This window comes from Triticum urartu, chromosome 3 (genome assembly GCF_003073215.2).
Source record: "Triticum urartu cultivar G1812 chromosome 3, Tu2.1, whole genome shotgun sequence".
In the NCBI taxonomy this organism is placed as follows: Eukaryota; Viridiplantae; Streptophyta; class Magnoliopsida; order Poales; family Poaceae; genus Triticum; species Triticum urartu.
The window spans coordinates 465952328-465966837 of NC_053024.1; the positions used below are offsets into that span (position 1 = coordinate 465952328).

Below are 14510 nucleotides of genomic sequence, written 5' to 3' on the forward strand. Positions count from 1 at the left end.
CGCCTAGCTCGCAGGCGTTGCAAGTCTGTCCAGCGTGACACCCCGGGCCCTACTTCTGGTTGTGCAGCGCCTAGCTGAAAGGAGCTGCACAGTGTAGTGCAGCGCCTAGCTGAAAGGAGCTGCACTATTTTATATTAAAACCGTTATAACTTTTAATCTGTGTATCCGATGAATACGTGCCTTATATCAATGTTGTGCATTTTTCTATGTTCTACGCAATGGTGGCATTTTTATCTATGTTAGGATCAATTTGCTTGATGAAAACTCTGTGGCAAAAGTGCATCATAATAGAACTGTCAGAATCTGTTAAAACTTACAAACTTAGCATGATGATATCCATTGACCTATAGCTCTTATGCATTTGCATCCTACATGAATTTTGCACTACATAATGTGCACTTTCAGTATATCCCGCGTGTTTCCACAAAACATGTTCATATCTTGAGTTTTACCAAACCCCTTGGCATGAACTTGATATGTTTTCCATTTAGAATTTTGTGCAGATCGTTTTAGTTTTCCTGCTAACTAAACTTTGGTTTTCATTATTCTAGTAAGATAAGCCTTGTGACTTCCAGCTAGTAGCACCGACAACTAGTTTTTCTACCAACTCTGTTTTGTCATCCTGGTTAGCACTAGGGTGTCCTAGGCTATCAAGTTCAAACCCACTCACTCTGTACCGACCTTATACTCTATATATATAACAGTACGCAATACAAGCAACTACAACTTTTTTGAGTAGCCTAAAAGCTGAGTTCAAATCAAAGAACATGTGCTCTTGCTACTGACAACAAACATTATAAGTGTTAAATTTTAAGAGTATATAAGTATATATCTTTACAAAATGCAAAGTTCTATTGACATCCAATGACTTGGTGAAATTAACGTGTTAATCTAGTAGAATATTGCCTTAGGTACTTTAGTGTCTCAACAACATAGTGATGCAAATATTTTTAGTGGGTACGAAAATGACATGGACATTGATGAGGCACGGACTAGCGAGACGCTAATTTGTGCGTGTAGATGGCCCGATCTTTCACGGCGATGCTTGATCAACAGTCCGTCTCCTTGTTCCTCCCCGCAACCTCCAAGAATAATTTTCACCCACGTACGGAAATACACGAATAAAAATAATGATCCCCTTGGATCAGCACGTAGGTGTTGATGTGATGATCAATCCTCCGTCGCTAGTAAATTTTCACAATAGAAAAATCACATATGATATACAAGATATGGTCGCTCGAAACTCGGACGTTTTCTGTATGTCTCATAACTCAGGAATAAACCAAAACTGCCCCATGATGATCCTCCCCACGCCATGTTTTTCTTATAGTCCAAATCTGGTCGTACTATGCGTACAGGACCATGCACGTCTCTTCGTCTTGAATCTAATGCATGCAACACTCCATTGATCTTTGGTCTGCTAATTACAGAATTTATTCTCGGTCCACACAACTGACGTACATGATCATTCTTTCCTCGATGCAATCTGACCGCATGCATGACATTATTTTCCGTAATCTTTTCATGGCTTCTCTCCTTAACCGGCTTAGCTTCGATAGCATTAACAATTGATGGTGTCATGCTTGTATCAGACATAAAGTAGACATAAGATCGATTTTCCAACTTCCATAATTAGATCATATTCATATGATGCCAGGATTAATTACTATGGATCTTATAAAATGCAACTTTCTGGGGTAGAAGTTCATTTATATCATGTTAGTCACTTAGATGCACGAAATGAATATGTTAAAGATGACCAACATGGCAAGGACAGGCATGGTGTGAAAGTACACATTACGTAGTGCAAAACTCATGTAGGATGAAAATGCATAAGAGCTATAGGTCAATGGATATCATCAAACCAACTTTGCAAATTTTAACAGATTCTGTCAGTTATATTATGATGCACTTTTGCCACAGAGTTTTCATCAAGCAAATTGATCCTAACATAGATGAAAATGCCATCATTGCGTAGAGCACAGAAAAATGCACAACATTCATGTAAGGCACGTTTTCATCGGATACACGGATTAAAAGTTACAACAGTTTTAATATAAGATAGTGCAGCTCCTTTCAGCTAGGCGCTGCACTACACCGTGCAGCTCCTTTCAGCTAGGCGTTGCACTACATTGTGCAGCTCCTTTCAGTTAGGCGTTGCACAACCAGGAGTGGGGCCCGGGGTGCCACGCTGGACAGACGTGCAACGCCTACGAGCTGGGCGCTGCACCATAGGGTGTGGCGCCTTCGTGTCGGGCGCCACTCAAAACAGTCACCTGAGTAAAAAATAAAATCAAAGCGGTTCATTTTGTGAAATCTTTTCATCCACAGGTCAAAATTGTCAAATTTGCCTGAAAGTGTTATGTTTGTTTGGCTTATAGAGGCTGTTTGGATAGGAGCCATCGCCTGCCTGCCAATATATTGGCGTTGACTGAGGTGTCGCTGCTTGTTTGGTTCAGCCATTCCTCTCTATCTTTTACGCCAAATCACGGGAGGAATGAGGGTGACCAAATCGTCCACCAATTATTTGGCGCGCCCATGACACCAAAAATTTGGAAGGGCGGGGCGGCGCAGAAACAAAACAGCCCCATATATAGGATTAGTTGGGCCAAGAGTGTATATGAGTTGAGAAATACCTGGAGTCCTTTGCTACCACAAGTTGGTGGGCTAAGCAGCCCGGGTTCACCTTCTATTGAAATCTGAGCATATCCCTAAAAAAAAAATTGAGCATAGCTACTTCTATGCTCAACTCATTTTTTTTTATTTTCAAAAGTGTAATAGTTGGGCTAGAGTGAACAATATAGAAAAAGAATAAATGAAAAACATCTGCACGTGCAACTATGAAAATATCGTTTAAGTAACATCTCATTTCAGTTTCCCCGAGAAACTTCCTGTTTCTGCTTCCACTTCATGAATTCATGTTTCCCTGGACCTTTCAACATAAAAATTATCGATTTCCACCAACCTCTCAACGTACAACAATGGAGGCGTTGCCTGTTTATTCAAACTCGCTGGCCACAAATCCGGCTAGCCGGAGTTCCATCGGAGGTAGATTAGGGCCCGTTGACTGCGATCAAGACTTCTATCTGAACGAGGTATCATGGTGGTTGGGAGTAGGTTTCGGGGGTAGGAGAAACCACAGGAAGTGGAGGGGCTAAACATGTTTGTGGGAAGGTGGCAATAAACATGTTGAGGGACACAAAGCATTTTTCTCTCCGGCGAGGAGATCGATTCTTTCCCCTAGATCAGTCGCCTGACACGAATCGCTTCCTCTCACTGAGCTATCTGAAATCAGCTTGGACAGTTCCATTCACGAATTTTAGTTATATAAACTTAGAATACAGCATCAAGTAAAACTTCATGGTTCGCAGGATCGATGAAACCAACATGTTAGATATTGCACATTTACATTTCAAAACCTCCTATTTGTCCAGTGTTCCCTCTACACATTTTCCATCGCACTGGAAATCCTCAGTTTCTACAGATGGGGTATTCACAGTGGAGATTCATACACAACGAAAAAGTGAACACAAACAGAAGGCATCGTGACCTGTGCTTGCACATATCTCAGTACGTTCCTTGGAACGATAGTCGATCCCGTAGTGTGTCGATAAGAGTATTCTGCGCCAGAGTACTCTTTAGGCGACCAAATAGCTCTTCGCCATTGTTAGCCTCTGATGCTGCCTTTTTAGCTTCCTCAGTCATATTGAGACGCGCATATGCCTGTAGAAGAACCATGACCAAGATCATTAGATGTGCATTTGCATAGGCAAAAAAGATATATATAGAAGTGACAATGCACAGTAAATTTATTGTTTCCCTCTATTTCCTTGAATATTTAAACCTGAACTGTTCAAGGTTCAGTAGACTGTCGTCTCAGATATTTTATGCTGATGTAATGCTCAAATTAAAATGGCCATGCCATTGCTCTAAAACAAACTACCAAGGAGATCTTCTACCGGCCAATCATGTAAACCAGGGTTGATACATTATTAAACTTTCTATTTGTTTTACCCATGTTCCAATTGATCTATTCCATCAAAATTTTCGAGAAAACGCATAAGATTTGCGTTTCATTGCATTCACCCCAGAGTCCTCAACAAGCTGTATCTTCCCTAATGCTTACCAGTACCTAAAACATTGATCTGGCTAGCTGGATGAACCAAAAATAAAAGTAATTGAAAAGGGCAACAACAGCTTCTGCTATGCAAAAAGCTTACTATATGCTCCCTCATTTGTTAGATGACCCGTAAATTTTGGCTATACATAATCATACCTCAGATCTTTCACCAGGATCTGTTAATTTTGGAATATATTTGAGAGCTTCAGTTTTTTGACCGGCATCAATGCATGCTTCCACAAATGGTTTATAGCCTGCAAGTAAAAAAAGAGAGGATAATAACATATTAAGAACATATAATATTGTTATGATGGAAATTATAATTTGCATGGAAGAAACATGAACTTGATATTTCTTTGGTACAACTTTACTTATGAAAATCCAAGTCAGATAGGTAAACCTACCTCCTGGTGGTCTCTTCTCTCTCGAGAATGTTTCCAAAGCATCCCAATTACCAACTGTTGCTAAAGCACACGACTTCAACCAGTACCACCTTTTATCAGGAACCTAAGCAGCACAATGGGCATTAGAAAGTCGAAAATTACAATATTCATCAGCACTACCTTTCAAGACATTCACAATACCTTGAACTCTGATTTCACTTTGACTGCAGCTCGCTCATTTCCCATTACAATACAAGTTTTTATTGTATCACTGACACTAGAACCAACAAATATTGCTTGCTTCGTGGAAACTTCTAGTTGATGCTGCACTCTGAATAAGATAAAGAATCAGGAAATAATTCATTTGGGGATATTGCATGATGCTAACAACCAAATTCTGTAACTTTGTCCAAACAATGAGGCGATAGTGTCCTCAAACCGCAGGGTAGTCTGATAAATAATCTCATACCTTAGCAATTTGGCATGCTCTTCAGCAGATTTGGATTCAAAAAGATGTTCTTTGGTCTCAGCAAAAAGCCTGTGGGCCTGCTCAACGAGCCTCACTTGTGGACCATGGAGAGGAGACCCCTTGCTTGCCATTGGATTCCTCTCTAATTCTCTCGACTCCTTCAACAAAAGGAAGCCAGCATCCTGCAGATTGCTCTCAATGGTTTAGGGAAGCAGATTTGCAATGCAAAATAATAAGTCATGCTAGGAGATACTAGCATGTTAAATTTGCCATGTATTCCAAGTTCCCAACAACTAATATATGAGCTGATTGCTTAGTTCACAGGAAGCAAAAATATCTCACTGTGCTTATTTAAAAAGTTATTCACTGAATAGTACGGAAAACAGTATTTATGACACATTAGAATAATGGACAGTAACAGGTTATCACATATGCAACCTACTTGGAGTCTCCCTGTTGATAGAAAGAAGTCCTTCAAAGCTTCATGCTTAGAGTGTCTGTGCATAATAGACATGGAACAATGTTCAACACAGCTACACATTTGAAAGAAGAACCAGAAACATGACAAGTGCATCACCTTGCATATGCTATGAACAAATCTCTAGCCAAAGGCCTTGCGTTGATTACACCAAAAAAATCCAAAGGAGCACTCTGTAAAATAAAATAATGTCAACGAACATCAACAAGAACTTGATGAATGGAAGCCATTTTCATCCCAGTTCCCAAAAACAAGTTAGAAGATCAAAGGTGGCACACCCATAACTACAGCATGCTCATAGTTGGCTCATATTGATTCTCAGCAGCAGTGACTTATCTGGACGTAATTAGGAAGTGAGGGAGATTTAATTTACCTTTTCTACAGATATCTTCTGCCAGATATGGAAAAGCACAAGGTACACAAGATCAGTATCACCGCTCTCAATTGACTTCTGTAATGCTTTGTCTTGTTCATCGATGCTTAGCAACAAAGGAATCTACACAATTAAAATTTAAAAAATGAGAGGATGGCATATACTGTTGTTTATTCATTTCTTTCTTTCTCTTGTTGCTAGTTCGTACATAGTTAATTACAAATTTCTCCTATTTCTAATACTGTCTTGCATATACATTGAAAAGCATGATGTGTCATAATTCGAAAGATCCTTACTCCTGTCCCACCTATATGGCATACTCCAATTTGGAAGTATATTCTCATATTTAGGAAGAGAAGAAGGATGGCGCAAACATATGAAGATAACAAAAAACATGTTACATGAACCATCAAAGCTGTTACCTAAATATCCAAAGCCAAAAAAGTGCTGAAAGACCTAATTGCTAGTACCTTAGTAAGTTATATGTGTCCACCTTACTCGCAAGCCAGAAAAAAGAACATATCTTTAAGCCAAAAGAAAACTTGCCTGCTTCGAGGACTGGGACTCATGGTCAACGAGCATGGCAGCCAACTTTCGCCGGCCACTGTTATCTGCATGAGCTGCCACTGCAGCATACGATATGCTTTTGCATAACCTGAGCTGCAATTGCGATTGCATAAGTATTGACAGTTAACATCATCAATTATCAAGTCTGACTACAAGAAACACAAACCTTGTCAAGCAAACCTTCAAGAAGAACTACATCTGGAATTGCAGCTGAGGCTGTTATCTTCTCACATGCCCAATGCATAATCACAACCTCCTATAAAAGATGCAAGTGCAAATGGAACTGGTATTACTTACCAAGGGATTTTCACCTTGTGTTAAAAAAAAGGGATTTTCACTGTGCATTTGGTGAGTTATTAAGAACAATATTATGTAAGTCAACACAGTACTTATCTATATCAGAGCAAAAATCACAACAGAAAAAGGCGAAGGAGAAGAAAAAGGCGCTTACCGGATTCAGGTTAAGGTACTCAGAGATGCGAAGTGCCAAAAGATGCTGATTAGCATTAATCAGACGTCCAATGAGCACAGTTGCAGTAAGCAGCTAAGGAACACAAAAGGCAAACAGACCCATAGAATATATAAGCTAACAAAGATAAAGGAAATGTTCAATACGGAATCTGAAAGCGATACAAACTTTGTACTGCTTCACGGTAAGCGGCATTCCAATCTCAGGGTCACGAACAGCATTTAGAACGCGTAAAATTTTGCACATTTCTTGAAAGCGTCCGTGTGGAAATCGACTGCCAAAGCCAACTGGGTATCAATACCAAGTTCAAATATCAGCAATAAATTATTCTCTAAAATAAATACTAGTGGCTAAAAAAGTGTTACAAATAAAGTAATGATCATTGGTGGTAATTTAATAAGATGGTCTAATTTTTGTATGACAGAACTAGCGAGCTATAACATCCCAATCTTGCAAGATGCATGAGGTGTGACAGTAGCAGCAGCGCATCATATACTACCATCCAAGTTAAAACATATGTCATACACTATCACGACCTCTTGGTTGCAAGGATTATCAAAGGTGGTCGATAAATCCAGGAAGTTCAGATATGTAAGGACGTGATGCGATAAGCAAAATACTTAGCCTAACTTTTTAACAATAGAAGACCTTAAGCTCCACCAGGCTGAGAAGGTTTTACTATAGTGGAAAAGAAACTGCCGTCAAATCAGCGAACATATGCATTCTTTGCCTAGAACGATGGGAAGTAGATAAGAAAAATCATTGAGCATCACCGCCTCTATTAAGCTCTCCTACCCAGGGCGTTTTCCATGGTTTATAAATTAGAATGGGAAGTGTTAACAATGCTAGTCAAATTAGCTCCCTAAGCAATCCAACATTCATGCACATATAGTTGGATGGTTCATCTGTATGCAGCAGTGCCACAGCAGTGTAAAGAAGAATTTACTGGAGTTGATGATGTCATAAATACTATGGAGGCACTGAATGAAAACTAGGGAATTATACATCTGAGCTCACAGGGGAATATCTTCCAAAAAATACACTAAGGGATTAAGAGCTTATATTAGAGGTGCATTACTGCATTTTACAAGGTGCATACACTTTATTCACATAAACACAAGATACTGGTATACTTTATTAAAGGCTCGCCTTTTCATTTTACTAGGTGTATGAATTTGAGCATGATATTTTGTTTTACAGGGCGCACAACAACCACCAATGTGATATTAACTCTTATTTCTCTTTTCTGCACTCCATTGCCTTCTCTTCACTCATCACGCATGATGTAAAGGCTCCAAGAAAAGCTCAATAGAATTAAAGTTCGCAGATGCATGCAGTGGTCGACAATGGTTTTTCACCAAGAAATCAATTGAACTGCACACACAGCTAGCATGCTCATATTAAAGGACAGACCCAGTGCTAGAAGCTCCCACACCAGGTGGGGTCTGGGGAAGAATTATATTAGAAGTACATTAATCTTAATGCAAAGCTCTTATGTGAGGGTGAGTGGAGTCTTTACTACTCTTGATGCATCTTAATCTCCATGACAAGAGTGAAACGTCTTTTAGGCCTATAATATGAAATGGAGAGGGTATATGTTAATTTTACATTAAGTTTTACCTATGGAGGCTATATAGTGTTCATATGGATTCAGCTTGGCATTAGTAAGTGATAACTAATATGTACTGGTTCCACAACAGTAAGGACAGGGCTGGCACAGTGGTAAATTACTCCCCACTTGTGCCAAGAGGTCCTGGGTTTGACGTGGCCTCTCTGCATTGCACTGTGCAGGGCTAGTATAATCCTTCCCCAGACCCTACCTGGTGTGGGAGCTTCTAGCACTGGGTCTGTCCTTTATGTGACTGTCACTGCTTGCAATAAGGAAAAACAAATATGTAAAAACAGCATCCCAAAGACAGACAAAAAATAACCTGCAGAAAGCTAGACCATAAGTAGCAGCTCTCAGTAATGTATGTTGGCGTGAAACATCGAATTCACATCCAGCAGCATCAATACATGCTTCAATCGCCTCGGGCAAGGAAGATGATATTAGCTGATAGTTATCATAAGCCTGCGAGTATAGATCTTTGTTAGTGTCCCATCTTTGGTTTTCAAGGGAAAGGGGGCCTATTTATGAGATGACATAAGAACAATTTCCAAAATGGTTGACAATATTTTTACAATATTTAGATATCAAACAGCACAGATATAATTCACAAGTAGCACATGTTGAATGCCATAAAGTGCACTCCAATAAAAATGACGATTCTGTTGACTCTCAGTAAATGCCAATAAAGTGTGAAATAAACAGGGACCAATATATGATACCTTACCATGTATGTGTAAGATTGCACAGGAACAATGACAGGTAGGATGGTCAAATATAAATTGCTTATGTTCTTTAGGACTCCCTATATTAAAATTACTTGTAGCTACAGCTCCCAACACATCGAACAAGGACGGAATTGAAGTCTTAGTTTTGGTTTGATTTTCCCCTGTTAATTGAACATGCATCACTGTAGCAGCACCATCACCAATAACTCAATAAGAAATTACTAGGAGTATCTGATGGAAAGTGTTCCCTCAAAGAAAAAACAAATGACAAGTATTCCAACCAAACCAACTAATTAAAACAACATCTGCATTGGAATGAGGTAGTATTGAGGTAGGCACCACGACCAAAAAATGCATATCCTTCAGTTCCCATTTTTGTGGCAGAACTCAAAATTTGAGGGGTGCACTGAGTAAACCCCACATGGAACATGCACCTACTATGGTTTAACTTGCGGGGCTGCGGGGGAGGCGGAACCCAGAAAAAGATGGTCTGGAGCTGGGGTTGGAGAGCAAATGGTAATGTGAGGGTGAATAGTCACCCTCCTTGCTGACGGAGCGTGTCCCCTTCCGTCGCAAGAGTCCCTGATACTCTTCTGGACTTCCTTGTTTCAATAACAAGATGACATGGTCTGGACTTATCTAATACTGCTATGCAATCAGGATAGCATGAGGACCCACTACTTCATTAACCAAATTCAGCTTGGACCAATCAGGAAAACAATGCCGACACAAACCTGGCAACATTATCGACACGACATCACTCCGCAACCAAGAGTATTCGAATGCTGGCACTATCTCTTTCCAAGACCAATGCTAATTCCTCCCAAAAGAGTCCACAACTTATCACCATGTTAGTTACATAGGTAACATTTCACAACTTGTGGACATATATTCCAGAACTCAGCATTGGAACACAACCCAGCCAACCTAATTTGTGCGTATAAGGGTCAGCGGCAGCAGCACAATGACATAACAGAACATGTACGGGAATTACAGCAAATACATACAGTTCATGCAGCGGCAGGAGCCATACATGCATGTGTTTTTTCAAGAATCTAGAATTCTAGATTGGCCAGGGCATGCTCACACATGTTCATCCAAGAATCCAGGTTTGCATGCATGTGTTCCAGCAATTTTAATAGGTGCCGTTCTCTGTTAATCAAGCTTTGATCGTTGATGGACTCAGAATTAAATTTTGGGCACAACATGAAAGGTGTAGGAAATTCTCGGTAAATGTCCAATTGGTATTGTTTGCTGTTTTTGGACAGGTGGATTAGAAGATATGAAAATAACAGCGAAAAAGCAGAGGATAGGCAAGGTTTATTTGAGACAGGAAGTTACATTTCGAGGGATTTGTCATGAAGTGTTATTAGTTCTTGTGTTTCTTTTGGTATGATTTCTTACTTGTGGTTCGCTCTACAGGTTTGGGAGGTTTTTGACTTCTGGTACTGAAGGTAAATCTCTCAGTTGTCGTCAGGTTTAGCACAAGTGTATCATGATCCCCATCTTTGTATGGCTGCCCATTGTTGGTAATTTTGGAGTTAATGGTTCTAATTCAGTAGTATTGTGCATATCTTTTCTTTCCTGTATATACTTAAAATGATTCGAGTTGGAGGTCGTCCGTTCGCCCTTTACAATCTTCCACCTGTCAGACATGGCAAGTGGGACCACACAAATCTGCATGCACAACAGCAGCAAGGGATCCCATCCCATGTCATCTCGCCTCCTGTGTCTCCAATGCTTCTTCTCATGTACAATCTCTGCTAACCTGGGTTAAAATTTTAATTCCTTGTTACCATGCTTCAAGTCTTGCAGTGCAGCTCGAGACCACCGTGCTCGCTTGCCGTCTCTGGAATATCATGAAGACGCATGAACGCATCCGCTGGATGGCACCCCTGGAGACCGCATGAGGGACATCCCCAGCTGGAATTGCTCTTTCTCCCATTTCCTGGTGAAGCAAAAGCTAACCCGTCACCCGCACAGATAGCAGTATCCAGTGCCAACAGACAACAGCCCCAGCAGTCGAGAAGCAACAACATCTAGGGACCAGCAAACAGCAAGACGCAGAAGAGAAGGTCAGAGGAGAAGAGCGAACAGCGGCACTGTTGCGTTGCAGCGTGAGATGCAAAGTGCTGGTAGCAGATGTTTACGGGTGGCATCTGTTTATGTAAGGGAGAGTGGGAGACGATGTGGAGTTACCTATGTAAACTAAGGGTAAATGGACCAGCATAAAAGAGTGAATAGGTCAGTTCGTTTTGCACAGGTAACATGCTTGGACACACACTACCATCACATATATGCAGACTTAATACAAATCAAGTTGCTTAATTATGCCCACTGTAAGTTATTAGATGCTTATTCTATAGTGTCGAGACTTGTCATATGTCAATTACCTCCAGAGTTGGTTCATATGGAGTCATGTTGAACGTTATACCCGTGTGGACGGATTACTCTTATTTGCTTGTTGTCCCGTATGGATGGATATATTCTTATTTGCTTGTTGTCTATGTCTTTATTAAAAGAAAAGGGGAATTCTGCCAAAATTTCTAGCTATACCTAGACTAGACTTATTGGTATTTACCTTAGCATGGTAGCATTTGTTAAAGTCCATGTTGTGACATGAATCCAGTCTACCGACAAGTCGGAAAGGAGGAGAGTCCAGGAAGAGTAAAACACTAGGGGTATTTTATGGGAACTAGGAGAGCTAGGGTCAGATTTAGTTAAGTGGTTGGGCCTTTGGGGATTACTTGGATGCCTAGTTGTAATTGGACTCCAACCATGTTAAGTCTAGTCTAGTTTACCCCATTGAAGGATTCAAGTATCTTAGTACAGCCAAGCAAGAGGAAATAATTATCTCTTCTATTTCTATCTCTTGGGTAATTATCTCGGTGCGAATCAAGGTGCACATCATCTCAAGTGACTGTAGCAACATGTAAACATTAAGCTAGCAACAAGTGGATGGCGGTAGTAAAACTGTAAAAGACAGACGTGCTATACCATTATAGTCGCACTCGCACATTATCTACATAAGAAAAGGAATTAAACATTACCTTGGCACTTTGTTTGTCGTAGTGATCTCTAGCATCATACAGTAATGCTGCTGGAGACATGCTTCCAATGCCAAAAATTAATGTAGTAGAATCTGGAACTCGGTGTAGAAATTCCATACTTGAATTTGTGAGGATTCTTACGCCATCACACTCTGGAATGAGCATTATAGGTTCATCATAATTGTACTGCACTGGATCTCCATTGGGTCCAACCATCAAAAGCACTTCAGACCAGTAAAGGAGCACACTGTCCAACCCACACCAAGCAATTTGATCCGGTGGTAATGCAGACTACAAGATTACAAAAATACTAGTGAATAATTGTGCAAAAGATAACTCCTGCCAATTCATGCCTAGATAATGATCGAATGCACCAATGTTAGCACATAATTGGATATACAGATTACAGACAAACAGTGCAGCACATCCAATACTTACATCACACTCGTACTCAAATATGATCCTGGAAAAATCCGTGGGGATTACGAGCAAGCGCCCATCATGTGCAAACGCTGCAAGCAGCTTTCCGTTTGGTGACACCGCCATTTTCTGCACGGGTCCAATCTCCAGGGCCTCTCCAAGCACCTGCACGCCATCCTCGTCAACAGACACTACCCGATCGCCAACTGCAAGCAGAACCTCTGGGCTCCCGGACATGACGAACTGTGGCTCCACCACGGCCATACACAGCACCTGCTCGTCCTCGGCAACTCCCGGGTCGGCGAGCTCCCGCGGGTGCGGGTCGTCGACCTCGATGTCGGTGGTGACCACGACGCGGTTGTCCTCGGTAAGGATAGCCACGCCGCCTCCCCAGAAAACAGCGTCGGCGACGCCGCCTGAGGCAGGGGGCAGCAGGGGCACGGGGCTGGAGCTAGTAATGGGATTCAGATCGGGGAGGCGGAAACGGAGGAGGGAACCATCGGAGAGGAGGGCGAGGAGGTTGAGGGAGCTGGAGAAGGCGAGCGAGTGGAGGCGGGGGAGGTGGGGCGTCCAAGGGGAGGAGGCGAGTGGGTGGCCGGATGAGGAGAAGAGGAGGAGGCGACGGCGCGAGGGCTCGGAGTGGAGCTGCACGATCTTGGAGTCGTCGCGGACGGCGGCAATCGGGCCGCCGACGGGAGCGGCGGCGACGATGTGGGTCGAGAGGTCGAGGCGGCCGACCCCGGAGCTGCCGCCGCCGGAGGAGGAGGCGGTGGTGGTGGCCGGGGAGGACCAGGGGAGGGGGGAGTAGATGGTGATGCGGCGGTAGAAACGGTCGGAGAGGAGGTCCCACTCCGCCGCGACGGAGACGGAGGAGGACATCGCCCGCGGCGAGGTCGGAGCGCGGCCGGATCGCGCACGAGCCGGGGATGGAAGGGGGTTGAACTGTCCGGGGAACCGAGTCTAGAACGGATTGGCCGCTGACATCTGAAGACAGGTCAGGCAGCCTTGCTTGATCCTCTTCGTTCCCTCGGCTCGTTGCATTGTTTGTCTCTCCTGGATCTCGTCCTTTTTCTCGGATTTAGTATAACTGATTCACTGACCTCTTAAATAAACTTGCTAGAAGAACGCACGTGCATTGCAACGAGGCCACATTAACTTTAAGAGTTCAATATCAGTTATTATGTTAATATTATATTTAATATTCTCATACATATCAAGTGATATTGACGACATTTTTTACCATCAAATTCTTACATACTTTCCCTTCCTCTTCCTCACTCTCCCCCCTCTCTCTAACACACACATATCCATCTTATTGGATACGGAATCATAATTCATCTATTTCACACGCACACGCGCTAGTGCATAATAATATGGATTATGTGTATTATATTTTCCACCACAACTTATATTTCCCCGAGCCGCGTCGCTACAGAGCCGAGCTCCCGCCCGACCACCTCGCCGGCATCGAAGGGGAATGGATAAGGGTGACGTCTTGCCTCTCCCGCCCCTCATGGCCTCACTTCTCGATGCCCCCTCCCAGATCCACTTCTCCTCCTCGCTCACTCGATCCCGTCGATCTAGACGAAGTCAGACGCCACGGCCACCATGACCGACCCCGTCCACACAGCCACTGCTCTCCCTGCAGGCTAGGAGCTTGTCGGGGAGCTCCGAACTCCTCCGCTACTTCGTCTGCGTCAACGAGATCAAGTCCAGCACCCCCGCATCGACGTCGCTGCCGTCTTCCTCAACCTTCGGCCACCGTAACATTGTCGTTCGATCCACGCCGCCCCGAGCTCCCCTGTCTTCCCCTAGGGCGCCATTGACACCGTCGTGATCTCCTCTTG

General features: G+C 42.6%; 1 protein-coding gene across 1 annotated transcript; it reads right to left on the reverse strand.

Moving 5' to 3' along the window:
- Positions 1 to 3351: 3351 nt before the first annotated feature.
- LOC125544368 (protein VACUOLELESS1) lies at positions 3352 to 13713 on the reverse strand. Its single transcript, XM_048708030.1, has 15 exons — positions 12682 to 13713; positions 12244 to 12534; positions 8791 to 8930; positions 7028 to 7133; positions 6842 to 6934; positions 6557 to 6646; positions 6370 to 6483; positions 5824 to 5946; positions 5550 to 5623; positions 5415 to 5469; positions 4973 to 5154; positions 4705 to 4834; positions 4525 to 4627; positions 4277 to 4374; positions 3352 to 3723 (listed from the first exon to the last, which is right to left on the reverse strand). Exons 1-15 carry the CDS (start codon positions 13540 to 13542, stop codon positions 3568 to 3570), a joined length of 2616 nt encoding a protein of 871 aa, XP_048563987.1. The 5' UTR covers positions 13543 to 13713; the 3' UTR covers positions 3352 to 3567.
- Positions 13714 to 14510: the final 797 nt, after the last annotated feature.

Bases quoted from the DNA above. Each gene is read 5' to 3' on its own strand.
- LOC125544368 (XM_048708030.1), bottom strand. From the start codon at position 13,542: ATGTCCTCCTCCGTCTCCGTCGCGGCGGAGTGGGACCTCCTCTCCGAC. The intron at 4,835-4,972 runs GTATGAGATTAT...TATCTTATTCAG, and splicing joins GAGCATGCCAAATTGCTAAG to AGTGCAGCATCAACTAGAAG. The intron at 4,375-4,524 runs GTAGGTTTACCT...TTTTACTTGCAG, and splicing joins AGAGAAGAGACCACCAGGAG to GCTATAAACCATTTGTGGAA.